This window comes from Stenella coeruleoalba (genome assembly GCF_951394435.1).
Source record: "Stenella coeruleoalba genome assembly, chromosome: 20".
NCBI classification, from domain to species: domain Eukaryota; kingdom Metazoa; phylum Chordata; class Mammalia; order Artiodactyla; family Delphinidae; genus Stenella; species Stenella coeruleoalba.
In genome coordinates this window covers 49,754,546-49,782,236 of record NC_137166.1, presented here as the reverse complement: position 1 = coordinate 49,782,236, position 27,691 = coordinate 49,754,546, and the positions used below count along the sequence as shown (strand labels likewise).

Genomic DNA, 27,691 nt, shown 5'->3' with positions numbered 1-27,691 from the left:
CTGTGATAGGTGAGTCTAGGTAAACGGTACACAGGGGTGTTCTTCGGACCTTTTTGCAACTTTTTACCTTTAAAGTTGTTTCCAAATACAAAGTTAAAAAAGAAAAAAAGGAACCGTCGGTATTTTAAGAGGACTGCCAGCAGCATGCAGTCTGGAATCGAGTCATCCTTAAAATAAAAAGCCAAACCGAACAGCTGACAAAGTAAACGCGAGCTATGCGCCTCTTTCTATAGGAATAACTGCATCTCTGGGCTTAAAGTTAATTCTAAGCAACTTGAGACCAACCAATAAATTGACTTTTAATCAGAAATTTAAGTAAATTGTTAAAAAACTTCCCCTGAAAGTGCTGTCAACATGGGTCTCGGTGAGGCCTCGCGTGGCAGGCAGTGTTCCGGGGAGGGGGCTGGCACAGTGTCTCCCATCTATTTCCCCAGCCCCTTGAATCTGGGTCAGTCTAGATGACGTGGTCGATGGACACGATGTGGGGGAGGGGATGCATCGGGACTTCCGAGACCGGGTCGTGAGGTCCTGCGGCTTCTCTCTGGGCATCCAGGATGCTCCCTGGTGGGCCCCGGCTGCCGTGCTGTGAGAAGCCCGGGCCACAGGGAAGGCCAGTGTGGGCACTCCAGCCACAGTTCCCAGCCAGTAGCCTGCCCCAGCCGCCAGGCGTGGGAGTGAGCCATCCTGGACATCCAGCCAGGCCAGTCTTCAGGTGAGTCCAGGCCCAGAGGCCACCTGACCGACCACAAATGCCTGAGACTTCAAGTGAGAACTGCACGGCCGCCCTGTCAACCCATGAAACAGAAAAGACGGGGGTGGGGGGAGGGGTGTGTGTGTTTAAAGTGAGTTTTAGGGTTTGCTATGCAGTAAAGGATTCACCTCGCCCAAAGAAAGGTCTGGCCAAGGCGGGGCTCTAAGCCCTGGGAACATCCTCCCAGATAAGGGTCTTTTTTTATCCAGGTGGCCTATACCCGAGATTTATGCTGGGGACCCTGGGCCACACGGCATCGGCTAGTCTCTCTGGAGACTAAGGTCCGCCATGTGGGATGGGTGGCCAACGTGACCAAGCCCAGTACAGACCCTGAAAACCAAGGCCCAGGTGACCTTCCCTGTGCGTGCTGTCCCATGGCTGCTGGGAGAAAGCAGCGCTATCCGTGTGACTTCACTGGCAGAGACAACCGGAAACCCGCGGCTGATCTCTCCTGGGCTCCGCCCTGTGTGCCTCTTCTCTTTGCTGATTTTTTTTTCCTTGCTGTGACAAACTAACCGTGCGTATAACAGCTTTTCTGGGTTCTGTGAGTTCTTCTAGCAAATGACTGAACATGAGGGTGGGCCTGGGGACTCCTGAACTCCTGGGTTACCAGCAGGAGTAATCACAACACCCGGATGCGGGGTGCCTCGCCCGCTGGAATTCCCCCTGGAGGTCTGAAGGGCTCCTCAGAACACTTGTTTCCCATGGGAAGTAAATGCAACTGGCACATTGGGACTCGTGCCTATTTTCCTCAGGACAGCCCAGTGCATACCCCCTGGAAGGTGGTTCATTCACATCCACTGCAACACTGACTTGCCGTGGAGAAGAGGACCTACCCGCAGGACCTCTCTGAATGCCGAAACAGAATTAGGACTGAGATCACCTCATTTCTGTCCCCCGGGCCGGGGGGGCGGGGGCACCTGAGGGGTCAAGGTACTCACCCGGACTCCACCCCTCCATCTGCTGTCATCTGGAAAAGGTGGATCCAAAAGAGCTCAGACTTAAAAACAGACATCTCTCCAGTGGCCCAAGCCCGGGAGAGCAGCCTGAATGGGGTTCAACGGTAACCTCTGATGGAGAATAAAAGGGGAAGTGGTAGAAAATACCTCCAGTCTTCCATGGCGGGTGGAGACGTCTGCTTCGTTGCGTGATGTAAGGACCGAGGCTGGCCTGCCCAAGAGGGCTCTGCCCCGCTGGGCTGTGAGCAGCCTCAGTGAACACTTGCTGACGGGGATCGGCAGAGGGAAGGAGGAGCTTCTGCTCTGCCCTGGTCTCCCCACCTGCACGTGAGCCGCTGATGGGGGTTCTCTGTCCCAGGCAGCAGAACTCTCCCTCAGGAGCCCACTATGATGGGCAAAGGGGCTGCTTGGCTGGCTGGCCCCAAGACCGGCCTGTCCAGCTCCAGGGTGCCCCAGGGAGATGAGAGATGAGGGGACAGGACTTTATGAAGCGGTCACCCCCATCCCAGCAGCTCCCGAGGCTCCACCATCGGAGACAAGCTGACTTACAATAATGACTTTATTTTAACATAATTAATTACAGACATAAAAGAGCCGGGAAGGGGGTGAGCCCCAGCCTAGCCCCGCCCTGGGGCTGCCAGGAGCGGGTGAGGTGCAGGTGAGGCCTCCCTGATGACCCTCCTTCCAGGGGTCTTCCCATGGCGGGGACCTATTGCTTTAGCAGGGGAGGGGCCACGCAAGCAAGGGGGCGGGGAAGCCTCTGGGCCCCGCCCCCCCCAGCAGTGCTGGCCTCCCTCCAGAATGCCGGCTCGGTGCCCCACCCTCCGCCTCTCCACCTCCTTCTTCTTTGTCCAGGGAGCAGACCATCTGGCCAGCCCCCCACCCCCTCTGCAAACCTAAAGGGGAATAAATACAAACTTTACAAAGTAAAAGGGGGTTCCAACGTTGCCCTGGGCCGGGCCTGGGGTCGGATGGGGAGCAGGGCCCCTGCCACGTGGGCCTCACATCATCCCTAACTGCAGCAGCGTGCTGGCATAGGCCATGGGCTTGACGTCGGGATGAGGCTGAGAAACCAGAGGCACACAGGTTAGACACAGACAGAAATGGGCCGGCGCGTGGAGGAGGGTCTTCTGAGCACCAGATGCAGAAACCAGCCCTACCCCTGAGAGCCGTTATGCACTCGTAAGAGCCTCTTCCCCCCGGGGCCCAGGCCAGGGAGAGCAGGGGACCCAAGGGGGTGACTCACCACTGCTGTGAACTGGTGGAACTGGGGCCGCAGGTCAGAGCCCCGGAGGTGGATGTAGGCAGCTTTGTTCCCCATCTGGTCGCTGCGGGGACAAGGGCAGAAGGGCCGGTGTGGTCCATCAGAGGCTGGGTGGGCCTGGGGCATCAAGGAGGAGGCGGGGCAGGGAGAGGGAGGGAGAAGAGCCCTGGACAGAGTCAAGGACACGGACGGACAGAGGCTCACCAGGCAAGAGAGAGGAATCCAGGTGAAGAGGGGCCCAGGGGGCCGAGGCAGGAGGCGTGGGGATGAGGGGGAGAGAGGGCCACGTGGGAGCCGGGGGCGGGGAGGAGAGGGCCCAGGGAGCAGGGCCGGCAGAGGGCCTTCCTGACAGGATGGGCAGAGGGCACGGGCAGCCCCACAGAGGCAGGACTCTTGCCAAAACCTGGTCTCCAGGCTGACCATGCCCCGGCTCTAGTCAACAGGAAACACAGGGGACAGAGGAACGTGGTGTCCGGCCACCCGGGGATGGAACGGCCAGAGCACAAGAGACTCTGGTTTCTTCAACCAAAAACCAGCAAGGGGGAGGGCAAGAAGAACAGGCAACTCGAAGATCAGGAGACTGAAAACGTGGCCCTTGTTTGGGTCCTGCTTGGAAGAAATCGACTAAAATGAGACGTTGATGAGAGACGTGGGGAAATGGAACTCTGGCTGGGTTCAGGTGACCTCTTTAGAAGGTGTGACAGTGGTATCACAATTACACACAGAAAAGAAGACTTCCTTCTTTCAGAAATATACTAGGGCAACAACGGGTAGAAGCGAGAATGCCTGGGGTTTGCTTTACAATAGCCCACGGTAGGGGTGGTGAGAGCTGGTAACTGTTGAACCTGGGTGACAGGTACGTGGGCGTTCATCATACTATTTTATCTACTCTTATGTATCCTTGGAATTTTCTATCACAAAAAGTTAAAAAAAGAAAACCACCAGATGGGTGGGGCAGGTGGGGACGTACCAGTAGTTGGGGGCAGAGAAGACGGTGACGCAGCGCCCGCCGTGCGCCACCTCATAGCCCTCGGCCTTGACCTCATGGCTACGGATGATGTAGTCCAGGTTGTTCTCCTCCAGGAAGGCCTTGGTGACGTCGGGCCCGAACTGGCAACTCACACCCCGCTTGCTGACCGAGCGCCCGTTCTGGGGAGACAGGGAGCTCAGGGTGCCTGCTGCTCCAAGCCGCCCGCTCTGCCCACAGCCCGCACCTGCTGGCCACGGCCCCGGGCACACTGACCTGCGGCTGAGGGTCCGACCAGAGCAGGTCGCACATGGGACCTGGAAGGGAGCAGAGGGGAGCGTCGGGGCCTGGCGGAGGGCAGGGGAGGGGCCGTCCGCCGCGGGCAGGCGTGGGGCACGTGAGACAGGACTCTGAGCCGCTGCTCGCCTCCCCGCTGACCTTCCCCCGGGACCAGACCCCATTCAATCCATTAGGGCCCCAAAGCTGGAGGGAGCGTTTCTTTGTTGTTGTTGTTTTTTAGCCGCACCACGCAGCATGCAGGATCATAGTTCCCCCACCAGGGATGCAACCCGAGCCCCCTACAGTGGAGCGCGGAGTCCCAACCACTGGACCGCCCTGGGGCCAGGGAAGTCCCTGGAGGGAGCTTTTAACACTGCAGTTCTGACCAGGTCCCTCTGCTGCTCAAGCCTCTGTGGCTCCCACTGCCCTAGGAACAAAGACCAAGCTCTTCACCCGGACCTGTGAGGCCGGACAGGGTCTGGCCTCACCAGCCCCTCCGCGCCCCGCGCTTGCCCGGCCGCACTCCTGCGAGAAGGCACCTCCTCCTCCTGCCCTGTCGGTGTTCGCGTGGTGTCCCCAGGAGGCCCTCCCACGGCCCGCTACCTCACCACTCCACACACACCCTCTCCCCACAGCTGTGTGTGGCTAACACTCTGCTGTCTGTCCCCATCACATCACTCCAGGGGCAGCAGGTGAACTCACAAATAAATAAATAAATGACCGCCGAGTGCTGTGGACACTCATGCTCCCCGGCCAGCACTGCCTCACGAGGGAGGTGCACTGACCCAAGTTTCAGGTCAGGAAACTGAGGCTCAGCCTTGCTGTCTCTTGCCGAGGGCGCAAAGCCCATCGGGGCAGGGCTGGAGCCCCCGAGCCCCAGGAGGGAGGGGCTGTCCCCAGCCTTCCCCAGTCACCTGAATCTGGGGGCTGCCGACTCCGCTCGATCTTCCTGATGTCGTCCAGGGTGACGCCGTCTTCACTGAACAAGCCCCCGTGCATGATCTGGGGTTCAGGTGGGAACAGCAGCGTGAGGGCAGGGGCCAGCCACACCTCAACCCTCTGACTCGCTGCACCTCATAGCGGCGGCGGGGGCGGGCCTGCCTCACCAGCACTTTGCCATTGATACACTGGGCCAGCGGGAGCCACTCGAACACCTCGCTGAAGAGCTCGTACATCTGGGCTGTGTACTTGGCCTTCACCTCACCCTCAAAGCCGTAGATCTGGTTCATGTTGTCCGTCTCATGGTTGCCTGGCCGACAGCAGGACAAAGAGAAACCTCAGCACCGCTGGGTGCCCTCTGGCTCAGACCCCGGCCAAGGCTGAGGACAGCCTGGTGGCCCCAAGCCAATGGCATCCACACAGCAGCTCACTGGTCCCTCCCAGAAACCCGGCCCCTTTCTAGAGGGGCAAACGGGCTGAGAAGGCACATGGCCACAAGGCCCAGGCCTGCACTGATCATCACGGAGTGGGTGAGGCCTGGGTTCAGCCCTGGCCCCGATCCCAAGTGACCAGAGGCCTGTCCCTTGCCCCTGTGAGCCTTGGGCTCCTTCTTGAAGGACTTGCCGTACGTTTTGGGCAGGAAGTACCAAGGAGGGGGAGGTATTGACAAAGAAGAGGCCCCCTGCAGAATGCCTGCTGTGGGCCAGCCCCACGCCGTGCTTTTATCTTCCCACCCGCAATCTCATTCCTCCCTCCCGGGGCTTGGGGGAGACAAGGAAGCTGCCAGGCCCCCACGGCTGCAGCAGGCGCTCATCGAGCATCTGCCACATGCCAGGTCCTGCTGCAAGAACCCCCCGAACCTGGCTGCGAACCTGCCCGCTGTCAGCACTCGTGCCCCCAGGAGCCCCCAACCCAGCCTGCTGCCCTCACTTCCTCCTGGTTCTCCCCCTCTCCTGGCTGCACCTTCCGCTCACCGCCCCACCTCTCAGCGGGCAGGTCCTCCGCCGGCGGCCCTCACTCCCTGGTGAGCTCATCCTGCCCAATACCACATGTACGCTGAGGAACCCACACTTTACAGCCCCCGGGTGCCCCCAGACATCTCTCAGTCTCACAGCCACATCCAGAGCCAAGCTCCCCATCTTCCAGCCTACATCCTGCTCTTCCTGTCCCCACATCTGTCAGTGGCAGCCACAGCCCTCCAGATGCTCCAGTCAAAACCTTGGAGTACCCCCTTTGACCCCTTCTTTCTCTCACACCCTCATCCAGCCCACTGGCAAACACTCTGGGTTCTACTTTGAAAAGTGCGCCCCAATCCAACCACTGTTCCCACCCGGGTCCAGCCACCACCAGTCTCCCTGCTCCCACTCTCAGCCCTTGGTTTGTTCCCCACACGGAGGCCCAAGGGATCCTCTCAACACCAGAGAGAGCCCCTGACCCTCCTCTGCTCAGAGCCCTCCCATGACCAAGTCCTCACCAGGGCCCACAGAGCTCCATTAACGTGATGTCACTGCACAGTGCACAACCTGCCCAACCTTACAGGGCAGGCCCGTGCATGATCTCAGTGAAGACACAAAACAAACACACCTGCAACCGGTATCCCCACTTCTTAGATAAGAAATAGGAGGCTCACAGAGGAAAAAGCGAGGGCTCTGCCCAGGTCCCCACACTGACCCCAGACCCTGCTGCCTCCCAGCTCACCTCGAAGTAGGTGAAAGTGATCAGGGTACAGGAGCTTAAAGCCGAAAAGGGTGAGGATCACTTCTACGGAGAAGGAGCCGCGGTCCACGAAGTCGCCATTAAATATCTGCTCTGCTAAGGAAAACAAGGGTGGGGGGGACTGCTCCCTCCTCAGCCCCTCCACCCCGGCTCCTGTCAGCACTGCCCTGGGGTCGAGAACGCCAGCAGGGCTTGGGGCATCTGGGCTTTCGTCTCTCCTCACTGCATAGGTCTGGCCCAGCAGCTTGGCCTCTCCGAGCCTCGGGACGGTACTAAGATCTCCAACCTCGTCTGCTCCTCAGGGAAACTGATGGCAGGGGGGAGACCCCAGGTGGTCAGCCGGCTTCAGCTCTCCCCCCAGTATAGGCCCAAAGCCATAGGGCAAATGGGACACAGGCCCTCCCAGCCGACACTGCACAGGCCTGGTAGCCCCACCCAGTGGCCATTCATCAGGCAGTTATAACACGAGCAAATACTTATTCAGCATGGACCGTGGGCCACTGAGCGCGTCACAGGTGTTAACACACTATTCCTCTCAGCAGCCCGATGAGGGAAGCCCGCTTTACCACTATCTCTTCTCCCCATTTTACAAACGAGGAATCCGAGGAACTGCGAGGTGAAGTGACCTGCCACAGCCATAGCTGGAAAACGGCACAACCAAGAGGGAAGCCAGGTGTGGGCTGGGCCAGGCGCCCCACGTATATGCTCTTGTAACACACACATCCAGCCCTCTTTCACGCCGGGGAGAAGCTGGGGCTCGGACACACTGGCCACCTGCCCAGGTCACACAGCAGGCGGGGACTGGCCCTGACCGGTCTGGCCCCAGAGCCCGGAGCGCAAGGCCGCCAGCCGCTCCGCCCCCGCTCAGTGCCAGAGCAAGCACTCAGGCCTCTCCCTCCTCAGGCCCACGCCTGTTCCCCAGGCAGGGGGTCCTCTCCCTCCTGCACCCCATACCCGGGAGGCGGGGCAGGGGAGGGGCCTGCCCTTCCGAGGAAGGATACGTAGGGGTTGGTGTCCGAGGGTAAACCGTTGAGCTCAAATATGTTGAGGAGGTCATAGAACTGGCCGTGGGTGTCCCCGCACACTGTAATCTTCTCTGTCTGGAAGAAAAGAGGCCACCGGAGAGGGAGGGGCCCAGAGAGAGATGTGGGGAGGGGGGAGGAGTGAGGGGAGGGGTGAGAGGTCACAGCAGACCGAGAAGAACCGTGCAGAACACACAGGCGTAAGGCACAGAAATGAAGAGGGGAGGAGAGAGACAGCCAGGAGGAGAGAGACAGGGTGGGTGAGGAGGGCAGACGTCAGGGAGAGAGAAGGCAGACCAAGCCCGGTGGGTCTGTGAGTTTCTGAGCTCCGTGGCCCCTCCCCAGCCAGGGAGCCACCCGCCCCGGCCCGCCTGCCCGCACACTGCCCCCAGCGCGCACCTCTTTGAGCGTGGTCTCCACGAGTGTGCTCAGCTTGGAGAGGACCTCTTTGACCTGTACCAGAATCTGGAAGGCAGGGCAGGCTGTGAGTGGGGCCAGCTGGAGGGCCTGCCGCCCACCCCAGCCCCAGAGAGACTGTACTGGCCAGGAGATGCTGCTGGGCTGAGGGTGAGGGAGAGGCAGGGAGGGGAGAGGAGAGGAAGGGGCAGGGGAGGCCTGGCTGCACGGGTGCTGGCCGGGAACAGAGGCGGCCCCCAAGCTGTGACCCGAGTGTCCCATGCGGTATTTAAACATCAGGATTATTTCATGGGAAAACCTAGATTCTTGGTTTCTCTTAAAACAATCAGCATGGATGGACCTAGAGACTGTCATACAGAGTGAAGTAAGTCAGAAAGAGAAAAATAAATACCGTATGCTAACACATATATATGGAACCTAAAAAAAAAAAATTGGTTCTGAAGAACCTGGGGGCAGGACAGGAATAAAGATGCAGACATAGAGAAGGAACCTGAGGACACAGGGAGGGGGAAGGGTAAGCTGGGACGAAGTGAGAGAGTGGCATGGACTTACATATACTACCAAATGTAAAATAGATAGCTAGTGGGAAGCAGCCGCATAGCACAGGGAGATCAGCTACGTGCTTTGTGACCACCTTAGAGGGGTGGGATAGGGAGGGTGGGAGGGAGACGCAAGAGGAAGGAGATATGGGGATATATGTATATGTATAGCTGATTCACTTTGTTATAAAGCAGAAACTAACACACCATTGTAAAGCAATGACACTCCAATAAAGATGTTAAAAAAAAAAAAAAAAACAATCAGCATCATGAAGAAACACACAGGATGAAGCCAGATGTGGACCATTTTATAAAACAACTGGCTTGGAAACGTCTAAATGTCAATGTCACGAAAATCTCCCACAAAGGCTTGAGACTGCTCTAGATGAAAAAAGGTTAAAAAGGCAGGTCATGTGCAGCAACTGATCCTTCAGTGGATTCTGGATTTTATTTTATATTTTATTATTATTATTTTTGGCCACACCACACAGCTTGTGGGATTCTTAGCTCCCCAACCAGGGATTGAACACAGGTCCTCGGCAGTGAAAGCACAGAGTCCTAACCACTGGACTGCCAGGGAATTCCCCGGATTTTGGATTTTTTTTTTTTTTTTTTTTTTTTAAAAAAACAGCTAAAAAGAATGTCTGGGGGGAAAAAACTGGGGAAAATTAAAATATTTGTCTAGAAACACAGAGTATTAGTTCTTTCAGATTGAAGATGACCTTGACAATGTCATGTACACCTGACAGTGTTTGCAAATCTTATGGACAGCCTGTGGACTGTTTGCATTAGTCAGTGTTATTGTATTGGTACTAAATTACTAAGGTGGGATGACTAAATCATAGTCACGTAGGAGAATGTCCTGTTTTTAGGGGATACAGATTATGATGCAACTTATTCTCAAATGGTTCAGGAAGAAGAAGGAAGTGTATGTGTACCTACACACCCACATACATCGAAAGATGAAGTGAATGTGTCAAAACGTTAACGGTGAACCTAGGCGTGAAAGGGGCATGACGTTAACCACACTGTTCTTTTGCCTCTTCTGTAGGCTTGACAATTTTCTAAATACAAAGCTGGGAAAACAGAGTGTTAAAGAGAAGAGGAGGGAATTCCTTGGTGGTCCAGTGGTCAGGACTTGGCACTTTCACTGCCAGGGCCTGGGTTCAATCCCTGGTCGGGGAATTAAGAATCCCACAAGCTGCACAGCAGGGCCTGGGAAAAAAAAAAAAAAGTAGGAGAGGCCAAAAAAGAAACAAAAACAAAGGAACAAACAAAAAACCCCCTGAAACATCTGAGAGCAAGGACACAAAGAAACCTAAATTAATCAAACTGCAGGCAGTAACGGTGAGAAACCCTTCCCTGGGAGAAAGGGACCATGACTGCATCCCCCCTGGCAGCGCGCCAGGAGGGCAAGACCCTTCAAGGCTGAGGGGAAGCCAGCAGAACCCTCGTGCCTGCGTGGGCTGGCATTACAGAGCCCTGAGGGGCCCCGCCGCAGGCCTCCACCCTCGCCCTCGGATTCCCTCCCACAGCCACCCAGAAGGCGAGGCGCAAGGCGGCGTGGTGGAGAGAGGCCATCTGAGGCACAAAAGTGGGGGTGAGACTGGAAGGCAGAGAACTCCCCAGCCACCCCATCTTGGCAGCGGGGCTGAAAATCAGAGCGCTTTCCTCCAGTTCCAAAAGCTGGAGACTTTACAGCATAAAGACATCCCTGGGATTTTGCCAGGGCTGAGATCCCAAGCCCTGCAGACGGGAGAGTCCTGATTCCACTCTGAAGACACCTGAAACCGGTGGTGAACTAAGTCCAATAAGACCTGCCCCTGAACTGCAGATGAGATGGACACAGACCCTCACAATAGCAGCCCGACAGAATCAGGTCCTGCCGTTTCCTGAAGGAAAGTTTTGTCTCAGTCACTACTACTCTTTTACACAAGATGTCTGGCACACAATAAAAAATTATAAGACGCAGAGAGCACACAACGGAAGCAGACCCAGAGATGGTGGAACATCCAGACAGAGACTTTAAAATAACTATGAAAAAAATGTGTTAAAGGATCTAGCAGAAAAGGTAAATGACATGCATGAACATATGGGGCAGAGAGATGAAAGCTATTGAAAAAAATAACCCAATGGAAATGCTAGAAATAAAGAATTCATTTGCAGGGTGCCAGGCACACTACGGGCTCAGCAAGTGTTCGCTGCCGGTACCACCCTTCTCCTCTCGTGCCCTGTGATGGGGTTCAGGCCCGGCTGTGATGCTATCCTGGGGTCACAGGCGCGTTCAGCCCTCGACAGGGGCGTTACCTGGTAGGCGCATTTCCGGTGCAGTTTCTTCTGGTCCTTGTACCACTGCATGAGCTCTTTCATGAAAGTGATTGTCACTTTGCCGTCCTCAAGCTTGGGTCCGCTGTACTCATCCTCGATGGCTGGTGCGTGAATGGGGGGATGAGAGTCAGTGGCCATGGCCACTGTGAGGGTGGGAAGTGGGGCCTGGCTCCCAGGCACGGGGCAGATGGCGCTGGACACACAGGTTGAGAGGGGGATGGAGTGAGAGAAGATGCCACTCCCCGGCCGGGTCCTCTCATGGCCCGCTCCTTCCGTTCAGGTCAGCTCAAAGGCCCTCTCCTCGACTGGACTTGATAGCACTTGACACTGTTAACTGACTAGTCAATCCTCTCTCCCCACTAGGACACCAGCTCCAGGAGGGCAGGGGCTGTTTTGTTCTCAGCTGTGTCCCCAGTGCCTAGAACAGTGGCACCTATTAGGTGCCCAATAACCATCTGTGGAATGAATGACAGACTCAGCTGAGCGCCCAGAGGACCTACGGACAAACCAGACACAGGAGGCCCGTGACGGGTGAATGCAACTGTGGAGGGCAGGGTGGGTGGTACAGCAGGGAAGCTTGCCCGAATCCGGAACCTCCAGACCCAGCTCTGGACTGTGGAGTCCCCAGAAGCGCAGGCGAAGGAGCAACAGACAGCGTGTGGGGATGGGCACCAGAGGCACCACTGAGCCCCATCCCCCCTGCGCCCCAGCATGCACTGGGAATGGAGGGCTCAGGCAAAGACGAGGAATGCTCTGGGATGGGCACAGCGGGGCACCCAGGCCTGACTCACTCATGCTCTCGATGTCGAGTGAGTCCACGACGGAGCGCTTGTGCTCGTCACCTGCGATGGCCCGCTCGAAGGCCTTCTGCTTCACGATCTTGTTGCATTCCTGGTATTTCATCTTGGCATCCTTGTCGTGGGGCTTCACCTTCACCACCTGGGTGCGTGGGTGGGTGAGAGGGGAGGGAAGGAAAGAGGCATCAACACCCAGGCCGGGGTCGGGGCCATAGGGAGACGGGGACGCCGCGGCTGCCCTCGGCCTGCCTGGCCCGGGGCTTCACGACTGCTGAGCAGAGCACCCGTGCCGGGTGCACTAGGGGTGCAAGCCTGGGCTCGCTTCACCTCTGGCCCTCAGCTTCTGCATCCCCAAACTGGGCCTGACAGAGCTGCCCACACAGGGCTGCCGGGTGGGTAAACGTGCCAACCCACGCAGATGCTCTTAATAAATCTTAGCTCTGACCATCATCAGAATAAAACTGGCCCCACTTCAGCCTCCTCATTGGAATCAGAGCGGGCTGAGATGCACTTTACTGATACCGTTACAGTCAATACCAAGGAGGGTGGGATTGACAGGAAAGGGTGGGCCGGATCCAAAGTCATAATTTACAGCCCAGACTCATCTGAAGAGGCAATGATTTGCTGGATAACCCGGACTCGCTGAGCCTAAGTTTTCTCATCTGCAAGATGGGGGAGATGACAGGCTCCACCTGCCAGGGCTGTTGGGGGTGATACACAGGGCCTGGCATGCAGCCTGGGCTCTGTGGGCAGCAGCGGGCACCTCGTGGTGACGTGGCCCTTGTTCAATCTTGGGCTCTGGGGAGACCCAGGACAAGTGAGTTCCCTCAGTTTCCTCCTGTGTAAGGTAGAGGTGACAGTGTTTCTACCCTGGGGGCTGGGAGGACTAAATAAGTGAACACTTGTGAAGTGTGTGCAGCGGTGCCAAGCGTGAGTCAAGTCCACATTAGCGTAGGCTGCTCTTCAATGCCCCCTCTCGTGGGCTGCTGCATTCATTAAATGAGATCGTAAGGAGGAAGCGGCAGGCATACGGCTTTGGGACACACTCAGCTCTCAGGAAAAGGAGCCTGTCCTCTCCGCTCTCCTTACCTTCTACCCCGCTTCCTAAAAGCTCTGATCCTCCAAGCTGAGAGGCATGCAGGGCTGCATTCAGATCCCAGCTCTGCTACTTACTTGCTGGGTGACCCTGGGCAAGTGAATTCACCCCTCTGAGCCTCAGTTTAGTTATCTGTAACTGTTCCTGTAACTATTAGTGGACCCTGCCTGACCTGCGCACCCTGTTGGCCTCCCCAGGAGCGGACTCCCACAGCTCCTGTGCCGGGGGGGCCGAAAGGGGTGTGCCAGGGCTGGCCCTCAAGGGCAGGGATGCCCCCCGGTTGGAAAGCCTGGCAGAGTGAGTCAGAAGCCTGGGAAAAGACATCTGCTAATAACCTCTGAGGGTCAGTGTGGCTCACGCCCCTGAGAATGGGTGTGCAGGCCAGGAGCGGGGCAGGAAGCTGGTTCGGGGCAGGCTCAGGCTAGGGCACCCTGCCAGGCAGCTCCACCCAGGGTAGGGGTGCAGTGCGAGGCTTGGGAGAAAGGCAGCACCAGACCTTCCCTGGAGTCCTCCCCACCAAGGAGACCTTACGAGTCCACACCGCAGAACGAAGTCCCAACCACCACTGGGCCTGGCCCACAGGCCCGCCCACCCCTCCACGTTCTCTGTTTGCCCAGCACTACCAGCCAGACCAAACTCCCAAGTCCCCAAGCACCAGCTCCTTCTCAACTCCAGGCCTCGTACAGGCTGCCCCTGGCCCAGAGCACCTCATTTCTACCTCCAGCAACTTTCTAGTCCCTCCTCCTCCTCCAGGTCTCAGCTCCCCTTTCCCCTCTCCCCCAGGCTGGGTCAGGCACCCCCTCTGGGCTCACACAGGGCCCTGGGCTCCCCCCGCCCGCCCCAGCCCGGAGCACTGCTGGAGATGGGTCTGCCTCCCCACTGCAAGGCGGCCATGGCCACGAGGGCAGGGCTGAGGCCGAGTCCCAGCTGTGAACGAATGCCCGGAGTGGATGGATGCCCCACTAAGCATTCCCTCTGAGCCACTACCCTGTTCGCAGACAGCTCAGAGGCTGGGGTGCGGGATGCAGGCAAACGCCAACGATCCCGGGATCGTCGGGGCGGGAGCAGCGACAGCAGCAGCGGCACCGGGACACAGCTAAGTGTTCGAACGCTCATCACGCGGCTGATGTTGTGAGCAATTACCTCGCTCACTGTATCCTAGAGCAGCTCTATGTGATGTTATCACATCTCCACTTGACAGATTAGGAAACTGAGGCCCAGAGAGGTGAGGTCACTGACCCGAGAAGCCAGGATTCAGCTCTCTTGCTGCTTGAGATCCTGCTCCCCCAGCACGCTGGGATGTGCTCCCCTCCCTACCGCTGCCACCGTCCCCACGGTGCCCTGCGCGGCCTCCAGGGAGACACCGTCGTGGTCATGAGTGCAGGCTCTGGGGCCAGGCCTCCAGGGTCTGTATCCAGGCCTTCCAGGGCAGGCAGCCCTACCTCTCCAGCCTCCCTCAGCTTCTAGAAAGCGAGGGAGGCTGGAGAGGTGGAGGGTAGCTGTGAGAATTTAACATCAGGCCCATCACAGGGCTCAGCAGCGAGCAAGCGCCTGTGCCAGGGCCTGGGGCTGCTGCGACTGCTACTATAACTGGCTGCCTGGCTGGGAAAGGGAAGTGACCCTGCCAGGCTCCCGCTCCTGGGGAAGGTCGTTTGCTCCAGGTTGGAGGGGCCTAGTGGGTCCCAAGGCCTGTTGGGTCAGAAGCGAATGCTGGACTTTTCTTTAAAAAGTGGGATCTGGGGGCTTCCCTGGTGGCACAGTGGTTGAGAGTCCGCCTGCCGATGCAGGGGACACAGGTCCGTGCCCCGGTCCGGGAAGATCCCACATGCTGCGGAGTGGCTGGGCCCGTAAGCCATGGGCGCTGAGCCTGTGCGTCCGGAGCCTGCGCTCCGCAACGGGAGAGGCCACAACAGTGAGAGGCCCGCGTACCGCAAAAAAAAAAAAAAAAAAAAGTGGGATCTGGGTTGTATCCGTGTCAGTATCCAGATTCTGATAGTGATGCCAGATACGTCACTGGGGAAAACTGGGAGAGTGGGATCTCTGTATTACCTCTTACGGCTGCGTGTGAAGCTACAACGTTCTCAAAATAAAAAGCTGCTTTTAAAAAGTGGTATTTTCAGCTGGGAGTATTCACAGGCAGTAACTACAACGACTCGAATCAATGAAATGATAACATAGGCTTGTGATCCCCACGTGAAGCCACGGGGGCTGCGTGCGTTTGGGAATTGGGAACTCTTCGGATTTTAGAAAGGTGACACAGTGCACCCGCGTGCTGTATGTTACAGGACACCTCCAGCAAGTCCGGGTGGCACCTGGTAACCACACACACTCCCGTTTCTGCAGTGAAACTTCTAGTCGTACTACATGGGGGCAAACAAGACCATCAACGGCCTATCAGTTCAGATGAGATTTTGCCACCAAACGAGTTGCCCAAACTTACCAGACTATTTTTCACAACGGCTCGGGTTTACAACTGAGGTGAAGCAGCAAGAGCTCACTTCAGGGGACCCACGTGACAATGGGTTGTGAGCCATTATGACTATTTCCAATGTAGAGGTGATGGGATGCAGCCCAGAGAGAGGCCACGCCTGCCAGTGGCACATGGGCAACCAAGGAAGCCAGGGGTCTGGGGGAGGCAGTGGGAAGCAGGACACTAGGGTTTTCACCCCATGGGTCGAGACCCTCCAGTGAATTCATCTAGGAGGTCACACCAACACTCCTCCCATAATAAATCAGAGCGAGACCATCGGAGTACGCTGCCTGAGCTAAGGGCGATGATTATGCCACCAAGTCTGGGGCCAGACTGTCCCTTCCTGGCTGCGGGACCTTGGGGCAGTGACTACTCTCTGGGCCTTGGTCTTCTCACCTGTAAATCAGGGATAGTAAGAGTCCCCACTGCGTAGGGTTGTCATGAAGATCACATGAGTTTTCACAGCACGAAGGTCACCAGTGCACCCGGCCCCTGAGAGCGCCGTGTCAGGTGTCAGCTGTGACCGTTCCTGTTACTATCATACGTCCACACCTTAGGGGAACGGGCGTTCGTACAGGCTAGCGAGGCAAAACGCACTGCTAACTGACTGTGCTGGGCTATGCTGTAAGAAGAAACCCAAATGCAAACCATATTACAGACCAAACCCCAAAAATCCCAGGAGAGGGTGAGGAGTGCTGAAGGAGTCCCCAGATCCGGCCCGGGCCCATGTGACTCACCACCTGAGTTCCAGCCACAGACGGGAAAGAACACAGGTGGAATCTTCTGAGAAGAGGCCCCAATAAGGGGGCGGGGAATCCTGGAGCCAGAGTCCCCCGGGAAGGATGAGCTTGGAGATGAGGGGCATTGGTGGGGGGATTCAACATGGACCCATGGAAAGGGGAGATCAGCTCCTGCCCTGGAGGGAGAGCAAAAGAGAGGTGCCCCCACGTCCCCGCCCCCTAACAAGGCCCTGTGCCTGCACACGGCCCTTCCTGGGGGCCGCAGCCTCTTCCCCAGACACCCCCAGGAGAAAGCGCACCCAGTACTGAGCAGGGGCAGGCCCTACTCTGAACGTACTACTATTGCCGAATCCTCACAAGGCCACTGAGGCAGGCTCTGCTGTTCTCTTCCGTTTACAGATGAGGACACTGAGGCCGAAGATCCAAAGCTCTCAGAGATACACAGCTCATAGCCGGGCATCCTGACCGCGGAGCCGGCGCCTCCAGCCCCTGCATGAGTGACCTTCAGAATTTGAGACTATGACTCACAGTAAGAAGTATATATTTTATCACACCTAATACGCATCCGTATTCACATAAATGAAAAATACTCTTTCACAAATATATACGTACTTCCTCCAAACAATGAACTGCTGTCTTCTTCTCTATTCTATTTGATGAAGACAGAAGTGCTGGTCTCAAACTGTTACACTGACTTCACGGCCCACTAACCATTACAAGCATGGACTATGGGTTCAAGTCTCAGCCCTGCCACTTCGCTGCTGGGTGACCTTGGAGGAGGGACATCCTCTCTCTAGACCTCTTTTTCCTTCTTGCAAAACGGATTGAACGCATTTTCCTTCTTGTAAAAAGCACGTCAAGAGCTCACAGCAGAGCTAGGCCCACAGTAAGTATGCAGGTGAGGAAACTGAGGCTGAGGGCCCAGGCTGAGGGCCCAGGCTGCTGTGAGACACAGCCTCAGGCTCTTCGTTTACCCACGGCCACATCTTGGTTCCGCCTCCGAGGATGCCGTGACCTGAGAGGGGGCCTGGGCACATCCTCCGTGAAACTCCAGCACGTCCCAAGGTAGCCCTGGAGGCAGAGACTCGGGATGGGGAGCCACCCCAGGGCCCAGCCCTCTGCCCTGCACCCAGAGTCGGATGAAACGTGTCAGAAAGGACAGCCTGCAGGCGGGCGGCTGGCCCAGGTGGGCAAGGATCTCAGGCTCGTGCAGGGGCTCCCCAGGGCTGCTGGCAAAGCCCTCACAGGGAAATGGGCTGCGACCCGGCCCCCAGGGCATCCGCAAGGCCCGGGAGAAAACTCAGATGCAGTACGCCCACAAGACGGCTGCAAGTGACCTCTCAGCCTCATGGAATATGCGGGGCGAGGCCCCAGTCTGGGCCAGAGCTGTGCCGCAGACCTGTGCTTGGGGTTCCTCTCATCTCCTGCCCCCTCCCATCTCCTCCAGGCCCCTCCCCCCATTTGGGGACCTGCAGGAAAGCCCTGTCCCCATCCAACCCCACCTGTCTTCCGAGTTACTCATTACGGAGCCCTCCAGCCCTATGATCGTTATGCACACCACTTCACCAGAGCCCAACAGCCGCCCAGGAGGTGGCCACTCCTCTTGTCACCCTTCTCCAAATGAGGACGCCAAGGGACGAGGGAGAGGTTTGGCTGGGGAACGGCCTGGGAGCCCACGCTTGCAAGGGCTCTGTTCTGCTGCTCCTTCCTCCGTCCTCCTCCCGGGGGGTCACCCCAGCCCCCTCCTCCATTCTGCCCCTCAGTCTCTGAATTATCTCTTCCTTCAGGCCTCTGCCCGACCCTGACACAGGTGCCCCCGGCCCAGCGCCTGGCTGGAGGCTGCACTTGGCCTGACAGCCGCCCTCCTCTCCGGGCCAGCAGCCAGCCCCAACCGTCTGCCCTGGCTCCCTCCAACTGCAGCCTGTGGCTCTCAGCCTCCCCTGCTGCCTCTCCCGACACAACAGAAGCTGCTCAGAGTGCGTGACGAATGCAATGAAAGGAGGGAGTGCCGGGTGCGTTGCGGGGACGGGGGCAGAGTGATCATTCATTCAACGAACACTAAGCCCCTGTTGGATGCCAAGCACCGTCCCAATGACCAGAATAAACAAAACCCCTGCTCTCGAGGAGCGACTCTCTCCAGCGGGGAAAGAGTGGGCCGGAGGGCCGGGCTGCCTGCGTTCAGATCCCAGCTCTGCCGTTCGCCTGCGCGTGCTGGTGGGCAGGGGACTTGAGCCTTCTGGGCCTCAGTCACCCCATCTGTACGATGGGAGTAATCACAGTTCCCACCTCACAGGGCTGCCTCACGAGTCCCTCAGCCAGCTGACGAGAAGGGTATCGAACATGCCTGGCCCGAAGGCGTGTGCTCTGGGAGTCCTTACCACTGTCATTATCATCAGAGCAGTTACAGTGATGGGGTGGCAGATGAGCAAGTGAACTGGTGAATTCTTGCCATCCTCTAGGTCCCCTCCCTTGTCACCTCGTTAAAACACATCCCCCGTTTGCTCCCTCTACAGCATATCACCCTCGTCTATTTTCTCCCAGGCCCATATCCTCACCTGCAACGATTCTGTGTACCCTCACAATGACGGGTTTGCTTTTTGCCCTCCTCCGAGTTATAAGCTCCACCAGGAGAGCTGTGTGCCTCTTGTTCACCAACAATAACAGCAACAATTATCATAATAGTTAATTATTACAGAACACTGACTACATGCTAGGGGCAGTTCTAAACACTTGGAAAGCAGAGGCTCATTTATTCTTCACGGCAACCCTGAGAGGTAGGTCTTACTGTCCTCCCATTTCACAGATGTGGGAAAGGAGGCACAGAGAGGCCAGGTAACTTGTCCCAGGTCACCAGGCGACGATGGCAGAGCTGGGCTACGAGCCCGGCTGGCATCTGTTGGATGAGCAAGCGGCAAGTAAACATGTGAATGGCCCCCTCATACCTTCCCCGTCTAGTCCAGCTGCACACACAGAGGCCGTCCTCCCCCAGCCTGCCCCCACCCGGCCCTCAGCACCCGCCTGGCTCAGAAGCTGGGAGCTGGCTCACCCCCCGAGGCCTGGCTCACCGTCTCATAGTCGCGCAGGGCGGCCCGGAACTTGCCCAATGCCATGTTGCTGGCGGCCCGGCGGTAGTAGCCCTTGATGTACTTCTTGTCCATCTCGATGGCCCGCGTGGCGTCGGCCAGCGCGTAGCCATAGCACTCAGTGCGCAGGTAGGCCAGGCTGCGGTTGCCATAGTAGATGGCATGGCTGGGGTTCAGCTCGATGGCCTGGCTGTAGAACTTGATCGCGTTCTCGTAGTCCTTGGCTGTGAAGATGGAGGAGAAGCATGACGCAAGGCTGCCACCGCCCAGCCAGAAGAGGCCCTGGGCTGGGTACTCGCCCAGTCCCCCAATTTACAAATGGGGAAACTGAGGTCCACAGCTGAGCTCAGAAACGTCTCTTCCCTGTCCTGACCTGTCCCACCCTAGCACAGGCCTTGTCTCCTCAGGCCCAAATCCCTAAGACCCCAAATCACTTCCACACACCCATCCACCCAGCCATCACCCCCCAAGGCCCCAGGTGGACACTACTTCTTCCAGGACTTCAGGAGGGTCTTACTGAATGTTCCCCATGGCCTGGAGAGGATATGTTACTGAGTGCCAGACCTGGGCTGTGAACCAGCAAGTGTGAGTCTTCCCTGAGCCCCCTGGTTGTCCAGCCCCCCAAGCAAGTAAACAAGCCCAAAGAGGGGTTCTAGTAGGAGAATAGGAAGTGGGGAAGGAAAAGGAACCTACTTAGGTCTCAAGAAGGGGACACTTCAGCAGAGACCCAAAGGAAGCGACAAACCAGACCAGAGGAAGAGCATTCCCAACAGAAGGAACAGCAGGTGCAAAGGTCCTGGGGGGGCGAGGGAAGGGGGGAGAGCGCATTATGTTCCAGGACCAGCAAGAGGGTGGTGTGGCTGGGGTGGAGTGAGCTGGGGGAGGGCAGGATATGAGGGCAGGGAGGCTGGCAGGACAGATCCCAAAGACCACAGCCAGAGTTGGGTGTGGACATCAATGTTCTAAGTGTGGAGTGACAGGATGTGACATCTGGCCAAGGGGAAAGGTCAATTTTATTTGAAATGAGCTACGGCCATGCCTTGCACGTTACATCTCAGCCTGTGGAATCCTCACATCCCCACGGCATAAGCACCGTCTGGTGCTCACTTTACAGCAAGCCACAGAGGTCTTGCTCAAGGTCAAACACTCAGTCTGTATCTGCAGAGCTGTCTTGGGTCCTGCCCATACGGCCACTCAACAGGCAGGAGGCCGCAGCTAGGAGGTGTGCCCGAACTGCGGAGGCCATGACGTGCCAGGTGCCACGTGGGGCTCTTGGTGCATGAGTCGCCTCACTGAACCCTCACGGCAACCCCGAGGACAGCTGCATTAGCCCCATTTTCCAGGCGTGGCTCTGGGAGGGAAACCCCAACACACAAAGTGGCAGGCAGGAATTGTGAGCCAGGCCAAGACCCAAATGCTCCCACTCTCATCCTCCGTACCAGGTGGCCTCTCAGTGGGAGCCTGGCATAGAGACAGGCACAGACACAGGGGCAGGTAGCCTGGGCCCAATTGCTGGCTCCACTCCTTACTAGCCGTGTGTCCTTGGGCAACTTATGTGCCCTCTCTGGTCTAAAGTTTCAGAGTCCTCCAGACACTGAGCCTAAAATGAAAATTCCTCCCCTAACTTCTACTAGTCTTTTCTCCAGAGCCATCTGATAAACCATGGCTTCCTTTGTTTACTTATAATCCATCATCCCAATTTGAACCTAAGCCCCATAAGGGCAGGGGCCCTGATTGTCTTACTTCTTTGAACCCTTGCCCTGTCTGAGGACACAGCAGCCCCCAGCCCTGCCCTCCTGGGCTCACAGTCCAGTTGCGGGGTGGGAGTGACACAGCACACACAGATCCACCCCCAGGCAGTGATGACCCAGAGTGTTTTACAACTGGGGCAACCCAGAGGGGATGCTGGAACTGAGACCTGGAGGAGGAGAAAGAGTGCGCCAGGTGAAAAGAATGGAAGAAGAGGATTCCAGGCTTCATGAATGGTTCCTGAATGAAGGCAGGAAGGAATGAAAGAAAGAGAAAGACAGGACACACCTACACTAGAGAAAGAAGCCAGGTGCTGGGAGATGCCAGGAACAATATAACAGCGATTCCTCCTGCAGGCTGACGTCTGGCAATCTTTCAAATGGCTCGGGTGTCACCTCCTTTGGGAAGCCTCCCTTGACACCCAGGCTGGATCAGGCACCTCTCCGGCTGCCTCGGCTCCTGGGCTCCCCTATGCCAGCCCTGCCCCCTCTGGGTAGGCACCGTTAGGTGATGGGTGTGTCCCCCAGGATGGTGAGCGCTGGAGGGCAGCCCAGGACTTCCCAGAAACACGCAAGGGCAGAAGCAGGCAGCCCAAGTCTGACTGACCCTCCCTGGAACACCAACACCTTCGAGGGCTCCTTCCAGCCTCCCGGCTGGGCTCCAGAGGCAGACTGGCCAGCGCTCTTGCCGGGCCGTTCGGCATGCGGTGGGGAGCCTGGTGTCTCGGAGCCGGACATCTGGCTCTGAGGATCCCGACCACGAGACCTTGGGCAGACAGCCTCCCCACTCTCAGTCTCAGCTTGCTCATCTGAACTGCGGGAACCACAATCGGCCCTGCCTCATGGGCTGGTTGTGAGGATGAAAGGAACTCCTGGCTGAAATGTGGCTACAGCAGAGAAAGAGGTCAGCAGAGGCTTGTAAAAGAAGTGAATAAATGACCAAATGAAAGGAAGAAGAGACTAGAGCAAACAGGAGGGGCCTGTGCTTCGCACAGCCACCCAGCAGCACCGGATCCCAGCCCTGCTCTGTGTGCTCGACAAATATGAACGCATTTAATCCTCAAGAGAGGCCCCATTTTAGAGGACGAGACTGAGGCGCAGAGAAGTTAAGGTTTGCCCAGGGGCCACACAGCAGGTAAGAGGAAGAAACAAGATTTGAACCCAGGCAGCCTGAGCTCTTAAGCCTGTCTACAAACTCTTAGACTCAGAGGCCTCCTGAGAACCCCTCTCTTTTTACAGAAGGGGGTGGAGGGCAATGAGGCCCAGAAAGAGGGGAAGAGAGCTGAACGACATTGGGGATCACGCTCTGCCCCACCAGGGCCTCTGGAATGGGCCTGAGTTCACAGAAGTGATCCAGCCATGCTGATGGGGGCGGGGGGCCTGGGGCCCCTCTTCTCCCACCATGTTGAGCCCCTGGGTCCCTCTTCTCCCACCATGTTGAGCCCCTGGGCCCCTCTTCTCCCACCATGTTGAGCCCCTGGGCCCCCTCTTCTCCCACCATGTTGAGCCCCTGGGTCCCTCTTCTCCCACCATGTTGAGCCCCTGGGGCCCCTCTTCTCCCACTGGGGCCAGGACGGCTCCAGGTGAGGCTGTGGCTAAGGACTCTGAACGTGGGTGCCAAGCACGTGGTGAGGAAGGGGGATATCCGGGCTGTGCTGCTCACACACCCTGACCTTGGGCAAGCGGTTTCACTTCTCAGAGCCTCAGCTTCCTCTATAAACAAACAGGCCCGCTCCTACCTAGTACCTGGGGGAGGATTAAACAAAGTGGTGTACCTGGCCACCACGGGGGCTCAACTCAGGCGAGCTGTAATTATTCTTTTCATTGCTATTCCCCCAGCCCTGGAGACTGGGGCTCTGCGCCTGCAGCTGCCTGCCAAACAGCGAGGGACCTGGACCAGAAGGGGCATTCCCCTCCGTTCCAGCTCAGTGCCAGGACCGCTGGCTACCTGCCCAGTCTCAGGCCTCCTAAGAGCTCAGATCCCAGGTCCTGGAGGGCAAGGAGCCCTTCCCGACGGCCTACTGTTTCCCAGAATTCTTCCCTCGCCACAGCATCACCCCCATACTTGCTGCTCCTCTCGAGCCCCATTGCAGGAACAGCCCCACCTTGCACACCACCCCCAGCTGGAGACTGGACCCTGTCCTGGACACCTGGTCCCTCCAGCCCCAAAGCCAGGCAGTCACCCTGTTCTGTCATGGCAGCCTCCGGAACACCTCTCAAATCTATTCTCTCACTTCCACCCCGAGAACCCCTCTCTGCCCTGGTCTGGCCTTCACCCTCTCCTGCCCAGGTTCCTGCCCCAGCCTCCTCCCAGCTCTCCCAGCGTACGCCCCCTCCTGCCGCTCCCGAGGGGCCTTCCTGAAGCACAAACCCAATCCAGTCCTTCCCCACTCAGAACCATCCACGGCTCCTCGGGGTCCTCAAGTGGAAAGCTCGGGCTCCTGCCTGCAGCCTCACCTAAACTCCTCTGGCCTCTTACACTCCAGCCCCACTCACTTCCTTGGTGCCAGGCTCACCTCTGGGCCTTTGTCATCCAGCTCTTCCTGCCTGGGGTTCCCTCCTCCCTCTCTCCAGGCGGCCGCTGTCATTCTCCCTCTGAAACATTTCTTGAGTCGATTTCCGATTTCCGTCTCTCCAGCCTAGCGGGCACCACCCCCCTCCCCACTCACCTGCCCACCATTCTAGTCTCCTTCCTGGTCTCCAGCCTTGCCCTTGGGTCCAGTCTCTACAAGGCCACTGGGGGATCGCCTTCAAATGTGCTAATCAGACAGTGTTGCTCCTCTCTTCAAACCTTCCTTGGCTTCCTACCACCCTTGGGATCACGTCCCTGACCTGCCTCCAAGGCTCTACCTTCCAGCCTCACCTCTCACCAGCCCCACCTCCTTCTCGCTGCTCTGGCCTGACCTGACTTTCCCACTCTTAAAATCTGTTCGTGCTCCCACCAGAGGACAGCTCTCCACTAATGCTCTGGATTCCTCCCATGCCCCACCCCTCCTCCAGGGCTCTGCTGCTGTAGGTCTCCTCTCTCTCCTGCAAGATCAACTCTCTCTCTGTAGGACCATACTCTTAGTCTCTTCTACTCTTAAAAAAAAGCACCCTCCCCCCATTTCTCCACTCCCCCTCAGAACCAAAATTTTCAAAATCCTTGTCAACAATTGCTGTCTCCACTTCCTCATTTCCCATTCACTCTTCAGCGCCCTTCCCTCTGGCTACCATCGCTATCATCCCCTAGAAACTGCTCTGGTCAAGGCGACCACCAACATGTTATGGAGGCAAATCCCATGGTCAATGCTCGGTGCTCGCTTTGGCAGCATCCGACCTCAGGTAGAGCCCCTCCTTCTCGATGCACTCTCTTCTCTCAACTTTCCTGATTTTCCTTCCACCTCACTGACCACTCTTCTGTCCTAAACATTAGAATCCCTTGAGGTTCCGTACTAGGCCCCTTCTCTTCTGAGGTGACCTCATCCATTCCCAGGGTGTTCCAGTCCACCCATAGGCTGATCATACCCAAATCCCTCTCCAAAGACTTCCAGACTGGCCCGTCTACCTACTCAATGTCTCCTCTTGGATAGCAGAGTCAAATCCACACTAGTCTATGCAGTGACTTGTGACACCCTACAGGAACTGGCCCCTGTCCTAAGCTTATCTTGTACCTGTTTCCCTACTAACTCGTTAAATCTCCAGCCAAGCCAGCCAGTCTCTTTTCATTCCCGACCTCAGGGCCTTTGCACAGGCAGCTCCACCCACCTGGGACACTCCTTCCCAATTCTCTTTCTCAACTTAAATGCCTTTTCCTCAGTGCGATCTTCCTTGACCGCCCTCTCTAAAGTACTAGCCTCTAACCCTTATTCTCTACTTCACACTACATTGGGGTTTTTCCAAAGGACTCATCACAGCTTCTAAGTATTTTAATATTTATCTGTGAGTTTACTCAATGTCTGAGTCTTCTGCTAAATTACAAGCTATATAAGGGTACGGCTACATCTGTCTCATCTACTGCTACATCCCTAACGTCGAGCATGATCCTTAGCACATAGCAGATGCTCAATAAACGTAATGAATGAATGAATGAATGGGTGCCCCCACACCTTTCTTTCCCAAGATCCTAAGTCATACTATTCTTGGGATTGCCTCACCTCTACTCCCAGAACCTCCTTTCTCCTGGTGTAACCCCAAATCTCCTACTTCCTTTCCCTCCCATCTAATGATCTATTCTCCACTCCCATGATTTCCTGCTCTATTGGGACAGTTCCCCCCTCCCCCCCACTTGGTGTCTTTCCACTTGGTAGCGCCATCACTGCTCCGCCCCATGTCACTACTTGGTAGCGCCCTCTTCAGGTCTCACCATAAGCTGGCACCTCTGGGGTTTCACATTTGGTAGTGCCCTCATTCCCGTCTCCCTCCCGTTTCATACTTGGAATCGCCTTCCTCAGTCTCCCCACTTAGCACCCGCTCCGTACGCCACTTCTAGGTGTCACCCCTTCTCTCAGAAGGCCCCTCTGTCGCCCCTTGGTAGCGCCATCCTCGGCCTCCCCACGCCCAGTCACTTGGTAGTGCCTGCCCCGCGCCCAGGCTGGCGCTCCTCGTTGCCATGGTTCCGCGCGGGCCCGGCACCCCTTGACCTGGGCCGCTCTCCACCCTCCTTCGCTCCCTCCAGGGCGGGCGTACCTTTGAAGTAGTCGTTGGCCTGCGTCTTGAGCTCCTCTGCCCGCTTCAGAGCGCCATCAGCCGGGGGCTCGTCCCGGGGGGGCTCAGCACACTCAGTCCGCTCGCCCTCCGCCATCGCCATGCCGCAAAGCGACCCCCCACCCTGGCAACCGCGGCCAGCGGCACCCGGCCGAATCGTCGCGAAGGAGTGCCGAGTTGCCGCTGCCGCTGCTGCACAAGTGTCGTAAAGCGCGGGCCCTGAAAGCTCCCTTCGCGCGCCTGCGCAGGGCGCTTTAGCCATAGAGCGCGCGGAGAAGGTGACCAGAGGGCCCCCTGACGGCGCCCTTCCTAGCATGAGCCAATGGGGAAGGCGAAAAGGGGCGCGCGGGCAAAAAAGGCCCGGCGTGGCCCCGTCTCCCAAAGTTCCATGTTCCGAGCCGCAGAAGTTTCTCGGGGTCTTAAAGTGGGATTTCCCTGCCGTCTTCTCCCGTTGGTAGGTGGGTTGCGAATGCTGCTGGTGGGTGTGGCTTTTCTGCGAGGCACCACCATGCCCAACGCGGAACCGGAGCCGGGGGTCAAGCCCTTCTGTCAGTTTACCTGCGTGACTTAAACAAAGAAATCTTCCCTTCCTCTCTAGGGCCTCACTTACCCCTCTCTGAAAAATGGGCGGTTTCTCAAACCAACACCAGAAAGGGCCAGTGTTTCTAAGTTATTAATTAAAGGTGCCCTGGATCCCCTAGCCCTGAGCTAGGCTTAGAAGTTTGTTGCACCATCTCCTTTCTCCTTCCTCACGCCCCAGTCACCAGCCTTCCATGGCTCCTCAGTGCCCTTAGGAGAAAACCCAGACTTTTTCTGATGACCTAAGAGACCCTGAGTAGATTAGTCTCAGGCAACATCTCCAGATGCCACTCCCATCCCCAATCTTCATTCACGGTACCCCATTCCAGACTATCCTTCCTAAACCCACAGCCGCTACTCAATACCGAACTGTAGCACTAAATCCTTTAAGGCCCTGCTCTGGCTCCCCTCCTGGAGACAGCACAAGCTCTCCCACCCCCAAAACTTCTTGTCCTGGCAATCGGACCCTACCACATCCAACAATCACCCGAGAAGGTAAATACTAGTATCGTCTCCACTTTACAGATAAGGACACTGAGATTTGCAGAGGTCAACGTATTTGCCCAAGGTCATACAATAAGAAAGTGGCAGAGCCAGAACTTGAACCTGTCCCACCTAATTCCTGTGCTCTTAATTCCTACTCTACTGTTCCTGTATGCTCCAGAGCCTGCGCTGGGGGTTAGATTTTTTTTTTTTGGTGTGTGTGGGAAGAATGCCATAATGGATTTGAATCCTGGATTCGAGTCCAGCACAGCCCTTCCCTGCTGTGTGACCTCGGGCAAGTGATCATCCTCTTTGAACCTCAGTTTCATTCACTGCAAAATGGGGATAATAACTGCCTATGGTATAGGATTAGAGGAGAGTTTGATAAGATCACGTAAGTAAAGTGACAGAGGGCCTGACACAGTGTAAGTACTTTTTATATCCACTCCGAAGTACTCAAAGTGGGACAGAGTACCTAGAGCTGATGGGGGGTGGGGCGGGCAGCTCTCAGGTTGTGGGAGGACCTCACCCAGCTGAGGTAGGCAGGGAAGACTTCTTGGAGGAGGGGATGTCTGAACCAAGATCTAATGTATGAGTAGGAGATAATCAGGTGAAGAGAGGGGAGAAGAGAGAAAGGTATTTAAGGCAGAGGGAACAGCAAGTGCGAAGGCTTAAAAGTGGCTTTCTTTTCTTTTTTAAAATTTTTATTTATTTATTTATTTATTGCCACACCGTGTGGCTTGCGGGATCTTAGTTCACCCCAAGCAGGGATTGAACCCGGGCAATGGCAGTGAAAGTGCCAAGTCCTAATCACTGGACCACCAGGGA

At 56.9% G+C, this 27,691-nt stretch overlaps 1 protein-coding gene across 1 annotated transcript; it reads right to left on the bottom strand.

Annotated features, from left to right (window-relative positions):
* Window positions 1-405: 405 nt before the first annotated feature.
* On the bottom strand, window positions 406-25,960 carry PPP5C (protein phosphatase 5 catalytic subunit). Its single transcript, XM_079907263.1, has 13 exons — window positions 25,784-25,960; window positions 19,350-19,591; window positions 11,973-12,120; window positions 11,161-11,282; window positions 8,297-8,362; window positions 7,877-7,975; window positions 6,858-6,963; window positions 5,327-5,469; window positions 5,135-5,222; window positions 4,218-4,258; window positions 3,945-4,123; window positions 2,957-3,038; window positions 406-2,774 (listed from the first exon to the last, which is right to left on the bottom strand). Exons 1-13 carry the CDS (start codon window positions 25,902-25,904, stop codon window positions 2,712-2,714), a joined length of 1,500 nt encoding a protein of 499 aa, XP_079763389.1. The 5' UTR covers window positions 25,905-25,960; the 3' UTR covers window positions 406-2,711.
* Between the last annotated feature and the right edge of the window lie 1,731 nt (window positions 25,961-27,691).